This window comes from Lagenorhynchus albirostris, chromosome 18, assembly GCF_949774975.1.
Source record: "Lagenorhynchus albirostris chromosome 18, mLagAlb1.1, whole genome shotgun sequence".
NCBI classification, from domain to species: domain Eukaryota; kingdom Metazoa; phylum Chordata; class Mammalia; order Artiodactyla; family Delphinidae; genus Lagenorhynchus; species Lagenorhynchus albirostris.
The window spans coordinates 5,068,196-5,083,068 of NC_083112.1; the positions used below are offsets into that span (position 1 = coordinate 5,068,196).

A 14,873-nucleotide genomic window follows, 5' to 3' on the forward strand; every position below is an offset into this window, starting at 1 on the left:
GGTCCCTCCACGGCTTCCTGCGTCCAGACTGCTCCTGGGTCGCAGGTGTCTGGGCAGGGCTGTCATCCGTTGGTCGCGACTCCATGAGGACAGAGCTCCCCCTCCGCTTCCCCGAAGGAGGAAGGACACTAAGAAGGCAGGGAAGTGCCCACAGCAGCCACCTCGCCACCACGACTCCCATGGGGGCCTGGAGGTGGGGAGAAGCCGCGTGCGGGAGAGACGTCGGCTTTCGTTCAAAAGTGAAGTGCAGGGCTTCCCTGGTGGCGCAGTGGTTGAGAGTCCGCCTGCCGATGCAGGGGACACGGGTTCGCGCCCCGGTCCGGGAAGATCCCACATGCCGCGGAGCGGCTGGGCCCGTGAGCCATGGCCGCTGAGCCTGCACGTCTGCAGCCTGTGCTCCGCAACGGGAGAGGCCACAACAGTGAGAGGCCCGCGTACCGCAAAAAAAAAACCTGAAGTGCGATTTACAAACACACCCTCCAGGCGAGCTGCGCAGCAAGGGGGCCGCAGAGATAACGAGGCGGGGCCCCCACGCCCACTCAGCCCTCCCTCCGGATGGGGTGACGCACGTGCCGTGGGCGCCCAGGCCCGCGAATCGTCCGCTCCGCCCAGCGCGGTCGGGAGGGGTCACTGAGCCCTGAACCGGCTGCGGCCCAGGGTGGAGAGAGGCAGCGGGACCAGCAGGGACAAACGCGGGAGGGGCAGGGACGAGTCCCAGGCGGAGCTTGGGTGGGCCGGGCGTCAAGTCCCACAGCGGCTCGGGGCCCCCAGGGGATGGGTCCCCGGTAACCTAAGTCAGGCTGGGGAAGCTGGACTTTATTCAGTGGCCTGAGGAACCAGCAGCGGTGTTCGAGCTGGGGGGCGATTGACCAGGTCCGGCCTGGCCTTGGCTGTCACCATGGCTGGCTGGGTAGGAGGGGGCAGTTTGCCACCGTGCAGCCCGGGAGGTGGGAGGAGACACTCAGCCCCAGCGGGTGCTTACTGGAAAATGTTTTGCAGGTTGCGATGCTGCGTTTCTGCAGTTCTCCAGATCTTACCGAATTTCAGTGTCAGGTTCTTAACGCGCGCATCTCGGAGTTCTGAAGTACACTTGAGGCTTTCTGCCAAGACATGTAACATCAGCCCCAGGAGGAAGAGCGGAGAAGAGGCCTCCAAGGGCGTTCTCCTGTTCAGAAATTACAACGGAAGAGTTTGAAAGCAAAGAGCTCAGATACAGGGGGTGGGCTGAACTCAGCTGGTTTGACACTATGAACCAAGAACGCCAATCTTTTTCAAAGTCAAGGGTAAGCGTAAATCAGAACATAGATTTAGCATAGTTTGCAACCTTGCAGCGTTCCTACTCGGTAGAGCTTTTAACTCCTGGCCTCCCCGAGGTCCGGCAGAATACGATAATGTTTTAACATTTCTTCTGACTTGGCTCCTTACCCTGCGAATGTCCCACAGTGCCCGGCTGTCCTCATCCTCACGTGTGTTGAATGAATGGTGACCACCCCGACGCACTCCTCGTGGGGAAGGCGGATGTAAAGAGGTGGAGAGCAATTTTTCCTCCTGGTTTCAAGATGCTAATACAGTGCACTGAGGTAGAGTCTGTAGCAGGTGGTGGGCAGGGACCGTGGGGCTTCTGGACTCTGGTGCGTAGTTTTCCATTTGCCACTTTTGTGCAAGTAAGTAAGCCACTTAACCTCAGTTTTCTTCACTTATCAAATGGGAATAATCTATACTGCACAGACCTCCTAAGGTTATTATGAGAATCGAAAGGAAAATTTGTAGTGAACGCACAAAGCGTGAGGGTAAAGCTATTGACTGTATGGAATGTTGTGGACAGATGTGCGGAGTTATGACGTTAGTCATGGGTCAGTTGCCCTTGAACATGTGGAAAGACAGAAACTAGCGAATTTGCCTAGAAATGATGCCCAAATAGGTAAGCAAAAATAAATTAATCACACTCTTGTGTTTCTCGTACGGGTTCATTGTACTGATTTCAAACCACAGGGGTCTGGCCAACGACAGCTTTTTTTCCTCACCTCCAAACTTTTCTGTTGGTTGGTTTCTGCTGTTGTGCTATTTTTATTATGGAAAATTTCAAACATCCCCTTACTCCCTTCTGTTGTTCCCATTTCTCCCTCTTTGTTTGCTGGAGGATCCCAGACGTTGTCCTTTCATCCACGAATGCTTGCATGTCTGCCAAACATCTTGCAAGAGCAGCTCTCTCGGCGGCCTCCATCCACTCCCTCACCTTCGGCACCGCTCTGCCCAGCCCCACCCCGCCATGGAGCCTGTTTTCTTAAGAATCACCGAGGACGTCATCCAGAGACCATTTCACAATCTCATCCTCAGCTTCCGACACTGTTGAATGGAGACCGCTGAGCCAGGCACTGTCAGGTATGGCGGCTGATCCCCAGACCCGAAGGAGCTCACAGCCGCGGGGGGCTCAGCCCGAGGAGGAGCCTGCGGTCAGAGGGTGCCTGAGGGGCGCGCAAGCCCAGCCGAGGGGCAGACGGCGCTGGCGTGGGGGAGTCGGAACTAGGGCGCGCAGTGCTGGGAGGCTGGCTGCAGCCGGCCCTGGGGCTGGGCTGGAAGGGTCAGCAGGGTTCGAGAGGCTGGTCTGGGCGCTCCTGGAGGGATTGGCGAGCCTGGCCGTGGGAGAGCTCAGCGCCACGTCTGGGGAAGGGGACGCAGGTCTGAGACGAAGGTGTGTGAGAGAACCTGCCGATCGGTGCACTGTGTTTAGGAAACGTGCACAAACAATGCTGAGCTTCAACAAAAGCTTGAGTTCAGAGGAACCGCTAAAGTAGACAACTCACTTGAAGCGCGATTTCTGGATAATCGCCGGGGGCGAGTTGGGGAGCCGGCATCTCTTGGTGTCTGCACGGAACTGCAGCCGTCACCTCCTTGCACAATGTGTCAGCCACCTCATACGCACCATCTCTAGAGCTGGCAGCCCTCTAGCGAGGTGAGCAGTATTCTTCTACAGGTGAGAGGCTGAGGTCCGAGGTTAACTGGACTGCCCCTGGTCTTCTAGGCTTCTAGGGTCTTCTAGACCACTTCTAGGTCAGTGGCCGCAGCAGATCCAGGCCTCTCTGGTTCCATCCCCTTTGCGGAGCAGCTGGCCTCCCTCTAGATTAGTGTCGTGTGGGTACCAGCCTCTCTCGGCGCTCCTGTTACAGAGCCCGAGAAAAGGAGTAGGGGTCCAGCAAGCGTGCCATGAGCCTGGAGCCCACCATATTGGCACTGTCGTCCTAGAGTGAGGTCACCAGTGAATGGGATGGAAGCTTCTGGTAGTTGGCAAACAGTCGACACCCACACACAATCTGACCAGCAACAGGGACCCCATGTCCTGCCTCTTGTGCCTCCTTAGAGAGGCCTTCCCTGACCGTCTCTCCCACCCCGTTCACTGCATCACATGTTTGCCATGTAGCTGGCTTTATTTTCTTCACAGCATTTATCGCCATCTAAAATTATGTTATTTCTTCATTTGTTTATTATTCCCCTCTGTAGAATGTAAGCTCAGGAGGTAGCTTCGTCTTGGTAACTGATGGATTCTGAGTAAATACCTGGCACACAGTAGATGCTCAATATTTGCTGGATGAAGATGAATCAGTAAGTGTTTTGCCTGTTGTACCTGCCTAAGTCATTTAGATATTAAAAGTAACAAATGAAGAGGCTCCCCCTCCCCCGCCCCAATTTCCACACTGTAGCTGTGAAGAGGGACAGGGACAAACTCTACTGAAAAAGCAATCACTTACACTTAGAAATGAAGTAGTGAGGTCCCTGTCATGGGAGCATTCAAGCAGGAGTTGGATGACCATTTTATAGAAGTGGTTCCCATACCAGGAACATGGATAAGGACCTTCCAATTCTAAGGTTCTATGATTTGGGGTCAGTGAGGGGAAAGACTTTAGTATATAGGGTGTGGGGACGTGGTTGACACAAGGACATCATAGCCTTTGGAACGGCTATGGATGAGAGAGAAACCGCGGGTAACGGTTAGTTAGATGCATTTCACCTGTAACCTGCCTTCACCAATCAAGGTCGTTTGAATTGTTACGAAGGACCGGCGTGTCCTCCATGCGGCACGGAGCCTAAACAAGATGTTTTCTAGGATCTTGGAGTCAGCTGTGTCTAATTCACGTGGAGCCTGTTAAGACTGGATAGGACCGCCGACCCTCCAAGGGGGCGTGCGTGAGGGTTACAGGCTCCGAGGCTGTTGGAAGTGAGAGGTCCCAAAGCCCCGCCCTGAGCTCGTGCCCCGGGCCTCCGGCTTGGAGCGCCGAGGCCCGCAGTCTAGTTACGCCTGCGCAGAACCGCGACGACGCACCTTCTCCCAATCCCCTTTCCCCGCCCCCCACGCCCCCCCGCGCCTGCGTCTTCGTCCCTCATCCCTTAAGTACCCCCGCCCCTCGCCTTCCCGTGAGCGGGTGTGCGGCTTGTGCCGCGGTTTCTGCGTTTGGCTGGCTTGCGGGTAAGCCGTGTGTTTGCTGCAGACGTTGGCGTCCCACGTGTTGTGGCTCCTGACGCGGCGGGCAGATGGACCTGGTTCCTTCCGTAACAAGGTGAGACAAGAACTCCTTTTCCTCAGGCGTTTACTAGTTATCCGCAGGACAAGCTTTGGTGCCCTGAGCACCCACCACTGTCGGCAGGCGGGGGCCCCAGGAGCAGGAGGCCAGCCCAGGCCCGGGGAGGGCGTGCATCTGCACAGACCACCCTGGGAGAGGCAGGGGTGTGCGACTCAACACGTCCCATGACCTCAGACACTCTTGCATTGATTGGTTCTGAGGCGTGGGCAACAGAGGACTTTTTCATAGAATCTAGGCAAAGTAAAGGAAAACTTTGTTTTTAACACCCCCAGAACGTCCATGTTGGATAATTGTCACTTCTCTTCCATCAGAGTCTAAGCGGTAGATCTTTCCAGATCTCTCTAGAACTAGTGGTAGTTCTGCGGGTGGTCCAAGGAAGGGTGGTAGTTGGATTCACCCTTAAACAGAAACTTCTCGAGGAAGCAGGTGAGAACTGGTAAAAGTTCATAAAGAGCCCATCCGCAAAGCATGACTTGCAGGTGAGCAAGTGAACAGCGCCAGTGGGAGTCACTGTGTTCGCAGGCGGCGCGGGGGCTGCAGCCGCCCTCCCGAGTGGGACGCCTGCTCTGGGCCGCGGGCAGGTGGCCGCAGGGTCCCCACGGGCTGGTCGCCTGCTCCTTTGCTGGTAAAGATTCCGCGTCTCTTGCTTGGCACTTTACAGGCAGTGGGCGCGGGGCGTCGGTACATCACTTCTAGAGAGCTTCCGTGTTGCCATAGAAACCAGTTGGCTTAGATTTACGCTAAAATGGCAAAAGAGCTTTCTAATAAGGACCCCGAGGAGTTGAAACCTCCCCTTCAGCAGGCAGAGAGACTGAAGAGAAAAGGCTCACTTTCTGAATTCCCAGCCCCTAACTGGGCAGCAGGTCACCAGGCCGCTGGAATCTACACTGGTTCATTTATCACCAAGTGTGGACAAACGCAGGGGAGTCTGGGTTATGACAGACGAAGTCAGGTGTGATAAAGCAGTGATCCAGAGCCCAGCTGTGTCTTGTGCACACAGTAGGTGCTGGATAAGTTTTTGTTTAAACGACCACATGGTAAAGAAACACGTCAATCACTTGAACGTGCTTGGGTATTTAAAGGCAACTTAAGGAGTATGCGTCAGCATGCAGCCTCAACACCCCACTCTCCGTTTATTTAATACCTTGACTTCACTTGGCACTTTAAGAATATCTTACTTCAGCTCTTAGCTTTAATACTGCAAGTCAGTTAAATCTGAACGAATGGGGAGGGACTTCCCTGGCAGTCCAGTGGTTAGGACTCCGTGCTTCCACGGCAGGGAGCGGGGGTTCGATCCCTAGCTGGGGAACCAAGATCCCACATGCCCCGTGCGTGGTGCAGCCAACAACAACAACAACAACAAACTATCAACGAATGGGGTTTTTACTCTACGGTCCGACGAGACCTTCAGGCATGATGAACGGGTGAGGTAACCTTGGAAGCTATCCAGGTTGGTTAACTTCACATTTAACTTTAACCATCCATTTATCTGACTAAAGTCTCAAGTATCTGAGCAATAAAGCAGCAGCCCACTTTAATACGCAAAAGAATGGAAATCAGGAAGTTGTAGCCGTGGTTTTGTAGGGAGAAAAGTGGGACAGCTGTGAGGGAGGGCGGGCTGCGCTGTCTGAAAACCAGCTCACGTGGCGCAGTGTCCTGAGAAAACGAACCCCCCAGATCCGTCTCCCAACTCTTCCTATGGGAGCTATCTCTGGGTTTAACACAAGCTGTGTTTGCTCTGAATAAGTTGCTGACAGTGATCTCTGCAACTCCCTTTTTTCCCCTCTGGAAAATGAAAAACTGCTTTAGTGACTCCAGACAGCTTGGAAACTGGCAGCAGGATGGTGAGGACGGCGCTGCATCCCACGCTTTTATGAAACCTCCCCCGACATCTGGGCTGCAGCACAGCTCCCAGCTCGTTTAGGTCAATAAGTTGCCTTTAATCCCACTCTGGCCTGTTTCCCACACGTTTTTTAAAGGTATAATTGACTTACAACATTAGCTTCAGGTGTGCAAGATTTGACGCTTGCATACATTGCAGAATGACCACAGTGAGTCTTGCTAACATCGTCACCACACAGTTAGAACGTTTTTTTTCTCGTGATAACTTTTAAGATCTACTCCTCAGCACCTTTCAAATAGGCAATGCAGTATCAACTGTAGTCCCCACGCTGTACTTTACATCCTCATGACTTATTTTATAACTGGAAGTTTGTACCTTTTGATCCCCTTCACCTATTCAACCCCCTGCCCCCCACACCTCTGGCAAACCAGCAGTCTGTTTTAAGATTCCACATATGAGATGGTTTGGTATTTGTCCTTCTTTTTTTTTTTTTTTTTTTTTTTTCCGGTACGCGGGCCTCTCACTGTTGCGGCCTCTCCCGTTGCGGAGCACAGGCTCCAGACGCGCAGGCTCAGCGGCCATGGCTCACGGGCCCAGCCGCTCCGCGGCATGTGGGATCTTCCCGGACCGGGGCACGAACCCGTGTCCCCTGCATCGGCAGGCGGACTCTCAACCGCTGCGCCACCAGGGAAGCCCTGTCCTTCTCTCTGACTTATCTAATTTAGCATGATGCCCTCCAGGTCCATCCATGTTGTCCCACATGGCAGGATTGATTTCTTACGGCTAAACAGTATTCCATCGTTTACATACACCACGTCTTTATCCATTGATGGACATGTAGGTTGTTTCCAGATCTTGGCTATTGTGAACAATGCTGCAGTGAACATGGGGGTGTCAGTAACTCTTCTCCACATGTTCCTTGTGGGATATTATTGTAGTAAGAACCACTACAAACTCTGCTGGTGTCAGTTTTTCTGTATTTCACATAGTTCAGAAACGAAATCTAAACAAATCTTGACTGTTCGGAACAATCATAGTCATGACTAATTGGAGGAACCGCAGTCTGGTGGTCACGTTAGACTGCAGGGGTGGCCGGAGTCGACAGTGCAGAGGGGACAGAGCTTTTGGGTGGAGCGGGAGGGTTAGACAGAAGAGTACTTCACTGTGGAGAAGCCGGACACACGTGGGCCGGGTGGTCACGGGCAGCATCAGTGGTCATAAATCCTGTGGACAGTGCGTGCCCTCGAGATGACAAGAGGAGAACGGCGCTCTTCCTCCCCCAAGCCCATAATCCCAGTCTAATCATGAGGAACAGGAGACGAACGCCGATAGAGCGCGTCCTGCAGTGTCCCCGTCCATCCTCTTCAACACTGTCAAGATCCTCGGAAACAAGGAAAGTCTGAGAAAGTGGCCTCACAGCCAAGGAAGACCTAAGGAGATGTGACAGCTGGTGGTCACGTGTCCTGGATGTGACCCTGGAACAGAAAAGCACAGGAGGCCTAGCTTCTCTCTCTGGGATACCCTGGGTTCTTCAGGAGGTGCAGAATCTGATATTTAATGTCTGGTTTTAAAAACTGTTTGAAACTGGTATTCAAGCATCTACCTGACAAGTTGTCCTAGCACACATCATGACCATAAAAATGCAATGTAATAAAATCCTTTAGGAGGAGAAGGGTGTTTGCCCTGAGAGCTCGATAATGATTTCTCAAGGAGGTGATGTCACTTGAGCCAAGCCAGCCACGGAGACCCAGGAGGGCAGGGGGTGGGTGGTGGTTTAGAAGAGAGGCAGGGGAGGTGGGACCAGGTTGTGAGGGGCCTTCCACACGGTGCTGAGCTGCTGTGCAGATGACGTGGAACTGCCGAAGACCTGCACGCAGGGTTGGGGTTTAGGAAGGTTACTCTGCTGTCATGAGAGTCTGGATCGAAAGAGTGGAAGTAGGCAGAGGCTTGGGAAAGTTCAGTTTTGCAGAACTGAGATTTAGGGGCCCTAAAGCAACAGGATGCTTAGTCTACAGACTGGGAGCTACAGACCCAGGGCATCAGTGGTATTCAGAATGGCAAGGTGGCAATCAGAGACGGTACTTAGAACTATGACAGAAGTAGGTGATGGGAGCCAAAATGAAGTCTGGTATAAAGGCCTGCTGAGATTCATCATAGGAGGATCATTCTCCTGAAAGTGCGGAGTGGAGGCAAGAGGGGGCGGCGCTCAAGCTCTGCCTCCAGACACGGGACCACGTGAACGTGCAGGGAAGGGAAAGCACCGCAGGGGCATGGGAGGGAACACTACCAGTGTGTGTGGAGGTGCATGGACCTCCCGGGCTGTGGAAATCCTGATTGGGGTTGGACCAGAGGCCTTGGGTTGAGCTTAACTTACTAGGAAATTGGGAGCTAACTTTCAACTAAAACTTTTTTTTTTTTTTTTTTTAATGCAGGGAGTGAGCAAAGCTCTACAAGAACAGAAATCCCAGTGTCAGGACTGCCTGGTAGGTGCAGTTGAGGAAACCAGTGCTGCCGTCCCAGAGAAATGCAAGGTGAGCCATAGAGGTGATTTAGTTTTCTAGTAACCACATTAAAGTAAAAAACTGGTCAAATTAATAACTTTATACAACCCAATATGTCCAAGGTATTAGCATGTCAACACGTGGCACTAGTCACATTTCTGGTCCTCAGTGGCCACCGTCTAGAGGTCCTGCACAGGCTGAGATCCCGAGTGTCAGTAGGGATCACCTGTGTTCTGCCTACAGCAATGAGAATTAGGAGATGGATTCGTGATCCCAAGTCTTCAAGCTTGGGATATCGTAGCGATGACAAAATGCCACGAACAAAGATAAGGACCACACATGAGTCAGCATCTGCTGTGCAGGAAAAGAGACAATGTCGCTCTTACGGAAAGGATGATTTTTATTTCCATCCTAAATGATTATCACACCATTATTTAAACACATCTGAAAAATCCTGAAGTAATTTAAACTGAAGGCACAGAACAAATCAAAATATCTAAGCTTAAAATGAGAGAATTCAAATATTTCGACAGTATCAATAAATTATGAACAAGTTTCCATCACCAAATATCATTCTGACCAACAGCTACAGTCTTTTATAATAAAACCAAATTAGCTTAAACTGATTTCAAGATTTCCATGATAAAAATAATATTGAAAAAAAGTCGTCTTTCAAAATATTCATTTTATCACCAGGTTCGCTGTAAGCATTTTATTTGTAACAAAGTGGCAGTTAGGATATTTGTTGATGGGTGACCACTCCCCAAGAATGATGCATTCTTACAAAATGTTTTAAAAAATAGCAAAGTAGGCTACAAAATTCTATTTGGGGAGCAGGAAAAAAAACTTGTTCTATGTCAATTAGAATAACAAAGCATTTCAATATCAAGTTGCTTCAAAAGCCCATCATCACATAACAGTAATATACTGCATAGGGCATTCCACTGCCTCTTGGTTAACTGCTGATCATACAGTGTCGCTGAGGGGTTGAACAAGTCAGTAATGATTATTGTTGCCATTTCTTATTTAGTCAAGAGATATGTTTAAAAACAATCGTTAAAAAACTCACTGGAATAATCTGTGACACACTACAGAAACAATAAACCCCAGCAAGGCAACTGCTAAGTTTTGAAATAAAGTGGTCATGCTTCATAATATACTGTAGTATTCTGAAATACATTCTCTGACCATCAACACCATTTATTAGAGGTCACTTGTATTAGCTCAGATTCTGAACTAGATTTCTAAATGAAACTTTTTTCAAGTATGCATAATATTCATAAGGTAAAGACTTTCCTCTTATTCACTTCTTTATGTGTGCTTCCAATGGACAACTGTGATGGTTAAAAGACAAACAAAATGGGCTGGTCAGTTTTCAAAAACATTTCAAAAAGCATGAGATAGTCTAGTGACCAAGAAGGACTGACTGAAAAGAGTTTTTAAAATCTGGTATAGCAGGTTTCACATGTTAGTATCTTTCAGAATTTTTCCTGAAATAACTAAGTAAAGAAATAATGGGGAAAAATAACGGTTTCTAAAACACTTGAGAATAAAGTAAAAAAGGTGTGTCTTCTACTTAGCTGTGATATATATGAATGTGCATTTAACAGCAATCTGGTTTCATTTTTATCATCTAATTGCATAAATCACAGAAACATTTCCAGCCAAGTTTGCTGATAGGAGCATAATACAAACGCTAGAAAACGATTTTTAGCAAAAACTGCTTCAAAACTTTCCTACCTAACAAAACATTCTCTTGGAAATGACTCTTTAATGCGTTTGGACTGTGCAAGTAACTGCGGCTTTTACCATCTCCAGCTGTAAACTATAATTATCTCCAAATTCCTTTGTCACTGGATAGTGTTATCTTTTATTCTCTACTATTCTAATAATGGTACATTATTTTTAAAAAATCTCTTTAGGGGTCTCAGACTTAATGTCTTCATCTATGAGTACTGAGATTAAAGCAGAAATAAAATAAGCCAGAAAAATCCCCTTATAAACAGCATGAAGTTTTGAAATGTGGCACCGTGTAAACTGGGAAAGCCTTATCCAAACTCCAAACGCATCCGTTCCCGGCACTGCCGCTCCAGGGGCAGCACGTGCTGCCCGTCTTGGGCACGTGGAACTCATTTTCTGACTCAGTTAGTGAAAACAGAGCCACCAGAAGTCATCTGACCCAGCCGGCTGGCTCACAGTTTGGGCGGACTTCATTCTTTATTATAGCTCACATTGTGACAGCTGAGAATCTGAATTCTGAAAATGTGGTCTCACAAGGGTTAGTGGAAGACGGGCACTGAGCTGGCAAACGGAAGGAAACATTTCAATAACAAAAGACGAGCCTAGTGGTTTTGACCCTGCGTATACCCAGCTGTGTCTGCAGCCCCTTACAAACAGAAACTTGACAAAACCAAAGGGTTTTCTTTCCAAGCCCTAAAGAAAGGAAGATGTTTGACTTAAAACCAACTTCAGAGTCTACACCAGGCTGCCAGGCCAGCAGACCACTGTCAGTGTGACTTTGTTCCTCTGCCCCTTCAGCATGGGGACCAACGCCGAGTGGCTCATGCCCACGGTCGACAGGCCGTTTACGGCCACGATCATGTCTCCACACCTGCACAACGACAGACAGAGACAGTCACTGTTTCTGTGATTCTGAAACTGTTATCCCGGGACTTGCTTCGCAGGAAAACCACACTTAACCACTGTCAGTGAGTAGGCTACACAGTTTACTTTGAGAGACATCTGGGGTGATTTTTAAGCCTGTGTTGGCTTTCCCTTGCCAATCAAGGACACCCCTTGCCAGCCTCTCCTCTAACTGGTAGATGATTTTAAGGGCAAGCAGAATAATTTTCATATAAGCTTAAGCAACATATAGTTAAGAGAATAAATCTGCTGCCTTTTTTTTTTTTTTTTTTTTTTTGTGGTACGCGGGCCTCTCACTGCTGTGGCCTCTCCCGTTGCGGAGCACAGGCTCCGGACGCGCAGGCTCAGCGGCCATGGCTCACGGGCCCAGCCGCTCTGCGGCATGTGGGGTCTTCCTGGACCGGGGCATGAACCCACATCCCCTGCATCGGCAGGCGGACTCTCAACCACTGCGCCACCAGGGAAGCCCCTGCTGCCTCTTTTAAAAATACCAGATGATACATTTGGACGGTGCTGCTGATTTTCATTGTTCATCCTTACCGCTCATACATTCGAGGGCTCAATTAAATTGAGAATAAGACCCGCACCTCCTCTGTCAGCTACGCATGCTCACTGTCCTCCAAGGCGAATTACCACAAATGGATGATGAGTCCGAAGACCTTTCTAGCCTTTATGATTTTTAGTCTTTAGTGTGAATACAAATATGCTACTTTACTGTGAGCTACTTCAGTTTCTTTTTGGAAGTAAGTGGAAGTTAGTTTATAATTTGCATGAGACCCAGACTGGTTGAGTAACTTGGCTAAGAGAACAGTTAAGTCATCCCCCCATTCCTCTTTCCTCCTAAAATAATGATGTTTTTCCATCTGTGTCAGGGCGAGACTGATCTGCAGCACACTAACCCTGATCGGCTTGTCCCGATATTCTTGAGCTGTCACTCTGTGTTTGCAAACAGTGTAAACTCCCTATTTGTGCAGCACGCTGACGAGGCTGTCAGCATCCACTTTTTAAGAACCGTTTCTTTCATCCAAAACTAGGCACTAAGAACTTGGTCACCCATCTCCTCTGCTTGTGTAATCTCTTGATATAAGACCTCTTTCTTCTCAACGTGCCTGAGCTTTGAAAAAGAGGCGGCACAGAGATTGAGAGAATACTTTTTGCCCAGTGGTGACAGTAGCGGGGCTGAATGGCAAAGGCTCTGAGCCACACGGTCCTGGTTTAAATCACTGTCAACTACTTCCAGCTGTTCGACTGTGGGCAGGTTTTTAACCTGTCGAAGCCTCAGTTATCTTGCGTATAAAATAGGAACCACAGCAGCACTTACCTCACAGGTTACTAAGAAGATTCAGTAACCTGTGCCCAGCACCTAGTCCTGTGCCTGGCCTGCACATCACCCATCCAGTGTTGACGAAGACTTTACTACATACACAAGGCCCTGTGATGGCTGCCAGGGATATAGCAAGAAGTGCAACAAAATCCCTCCCATGTGGACTTGCATAAATTGAATGTTAGGCTGACATAAGTGCTGCAGAGAAAAAGTTACCTAATGACAGGACTGGACCCAAGTGTTCAGAGCAAGTTGTCACGTCACAATGTGCCCAAACGACTCAGCTTTATTTTGTTAATCTAATAACAGGCACTGAACCTATGAGTGCCAAGATGGTAAAGGTGCTTCAATCTAGACCAGGGCTGGCAAACCGTTCTGTAAAGGGCCAGATGGTAGATCAATATCTCAGGCTCTGCGAATCACCGGTCTCTGTCACAGCCACTTGGCTCTGCCGTCGTGGCTCGGAAGCAGCCATGGTGATACGCAAACGAGTGAGCGTGGGCATGTTCCAATAAAACTTTATAAAAACAGACATCAGGCTGGATTTGGAGCTGACCCCAGTCTAGAATAAACACAAAGTACATCATTAAACATAACAAGACTCACTTTAATCTTCCATCGTAATAAGCAGGAGTTCCCAAGACAATGGTTTTAATGAAGAAAGGCTGATTGGTGTGGTTTTCTTCATATCCACCAACGATACTGAAGCCCCAGCTTCCCAAGTAACTTCTTCGCAAAACTATATCATGGCAGCTGTGAAGGGCACTATAAACAAAAACAGAAATCAAGAAAAATTAGTGGGAAGGCTTTTTATAGCCTGTTCACGTTTGTTATAACTACACACCATGTTACGTGCATCATTGTTGGGGAGCAATAAACAACATGCTAGAACTTCTCATCTGGTCTACTTTCTTAGCTCAGTGATCAGCATTAAAAAGGCTCCTGAGATGCAGAAGAGTCCCACACAGTGGCCTGATATTTTAGGACAGTGCAGGTTGTTTTCATTATTCTGAATCTTCTGCAAAAAAACAAAACACAGATGAGCAGTTGTCTGGTACACCCAGCAAATCATAGTGGAAGAGCCTCCCTCTTAGGAAAACCAGAGCTGCTACCCTAGGTGGCGGCCCCTGTGACCCACAGTTGCTGAGTACGGGTTTGCATACAATAGAGACCTCAGAGAATCCACAGAACAGCGGCTGTTTATTGACAGGTATTCTTTTGACACAGGTGGGCTCAAAAACAGGTTTTACTATCCTGTGTATTTATTTTTTAACTTTATATTGGAATATAGTTGATTTACAGTATTGTGTTTCAGGTGTACAGCTAAGTGATTCAGTTATACATATATACATACCCATTCTTTTTCAGATTCTTTTCACATATAGGTTATTACAGAATATTGCATAGAGTTCCCTGTGCTATACAGTAGGTCTTTGTTGGTTATCTATTTTATATGTAGTAGTGTGTTTATGTTAACCCCAAACTGCTAATTTATCCCTCCCCACCATGTTTCCCTTTGGTAACTGGAAGTGTGTTTTCGAAGTCCATGACTCTGTTTCTGTTTTGTAAATAAGTTGATTTGTATCATTTTTTTAAGATTCCACATATAAGTGACGTATGATAATTGTCTTTCTCTGTCTGACTTCACTTAGTATGATAATCTCTAGGTCCATGCATGTTGCTGCAAATGGCATTATTTCACTCTTTTTATGGCTGAGTAGTATTCCATTGTATACACATACCACATCTTTAACTGTTCCTCTGTCGATGGACGTTTAGGTTGTTTCCATGTCTTAGCTATTGTAAACAGAGCTGCAGTGAACATTGGCGTGCCTGTATCTTTTCGAATTATGGTTTTCTCTGGATATATGCCCAGGAGTGGGATTGCTGGATCGTATGGTAGCTCTGTTTTTAGTTCTCTAAGGAACCTCTATACTGTTCTCCATAGTGGTTGTACCAATTACATTCCCACAAACAGTGTTGTT

At 48.5% G+C, this 14,873-nt stretch overlaps 1 protein-coding gene and 1 long non-coding RNA gene across 7 annotated transcripts in view; one reads left to right on the top strand and one right to left on the bottom strand.

Moving 5' to 3' along the window:
• The first annotated feature begins 2,171 nt into the window (after positions 1-2,171).
• On the top strand, positions 2,172-8,941 carry LOC132508759 (uncharacterized). The gene is made up of 4 exons (XR_009536755.1): positions 2,172-2,382; positions 3,499-3,600; positions 4,485-4,553; positions 8,853-8,941. It is a non-coding gene; the product is annotated as an uncharacterized LOC132508759 (long non-coding RNA).
• Positions 8,942-9,004: 63 nt separating this feature from the next.
• The window catches only part of LNX2 (ligand of numb-protein X 2), an 87,532-nt gene continuing 81,663 nt past the window's right edge, over positions 9,005-14,873 (bottom strand). For 2 of the 6 annotated variants that reach the window (XM_060129107.1, XM_060129106.1), the window contains exons 9-10: positions 13,495-13,653; positions 9,005-11,532 (exon numbers count right to left, since the gene is read on the bottom strand). In XM_060129107.1, coding sequence (XP_059985090.1) covers positions 11,397-11,532; positions 13,495-13,653 — 295 coding nt within the window. In that variant the 3' untranslated portion in view covers positions 9,005-11,396. Of the gene's footprint in view, positions 11,533-12,037; positions 13,451-13,494; positions 13,907-14,873 lie in introns of those variants that run through there. The other 4 variants (XM_060129111.1, XM_060129110.1, XR_009536754.1 and 1 more) reach the window with 4 other exon arrangements.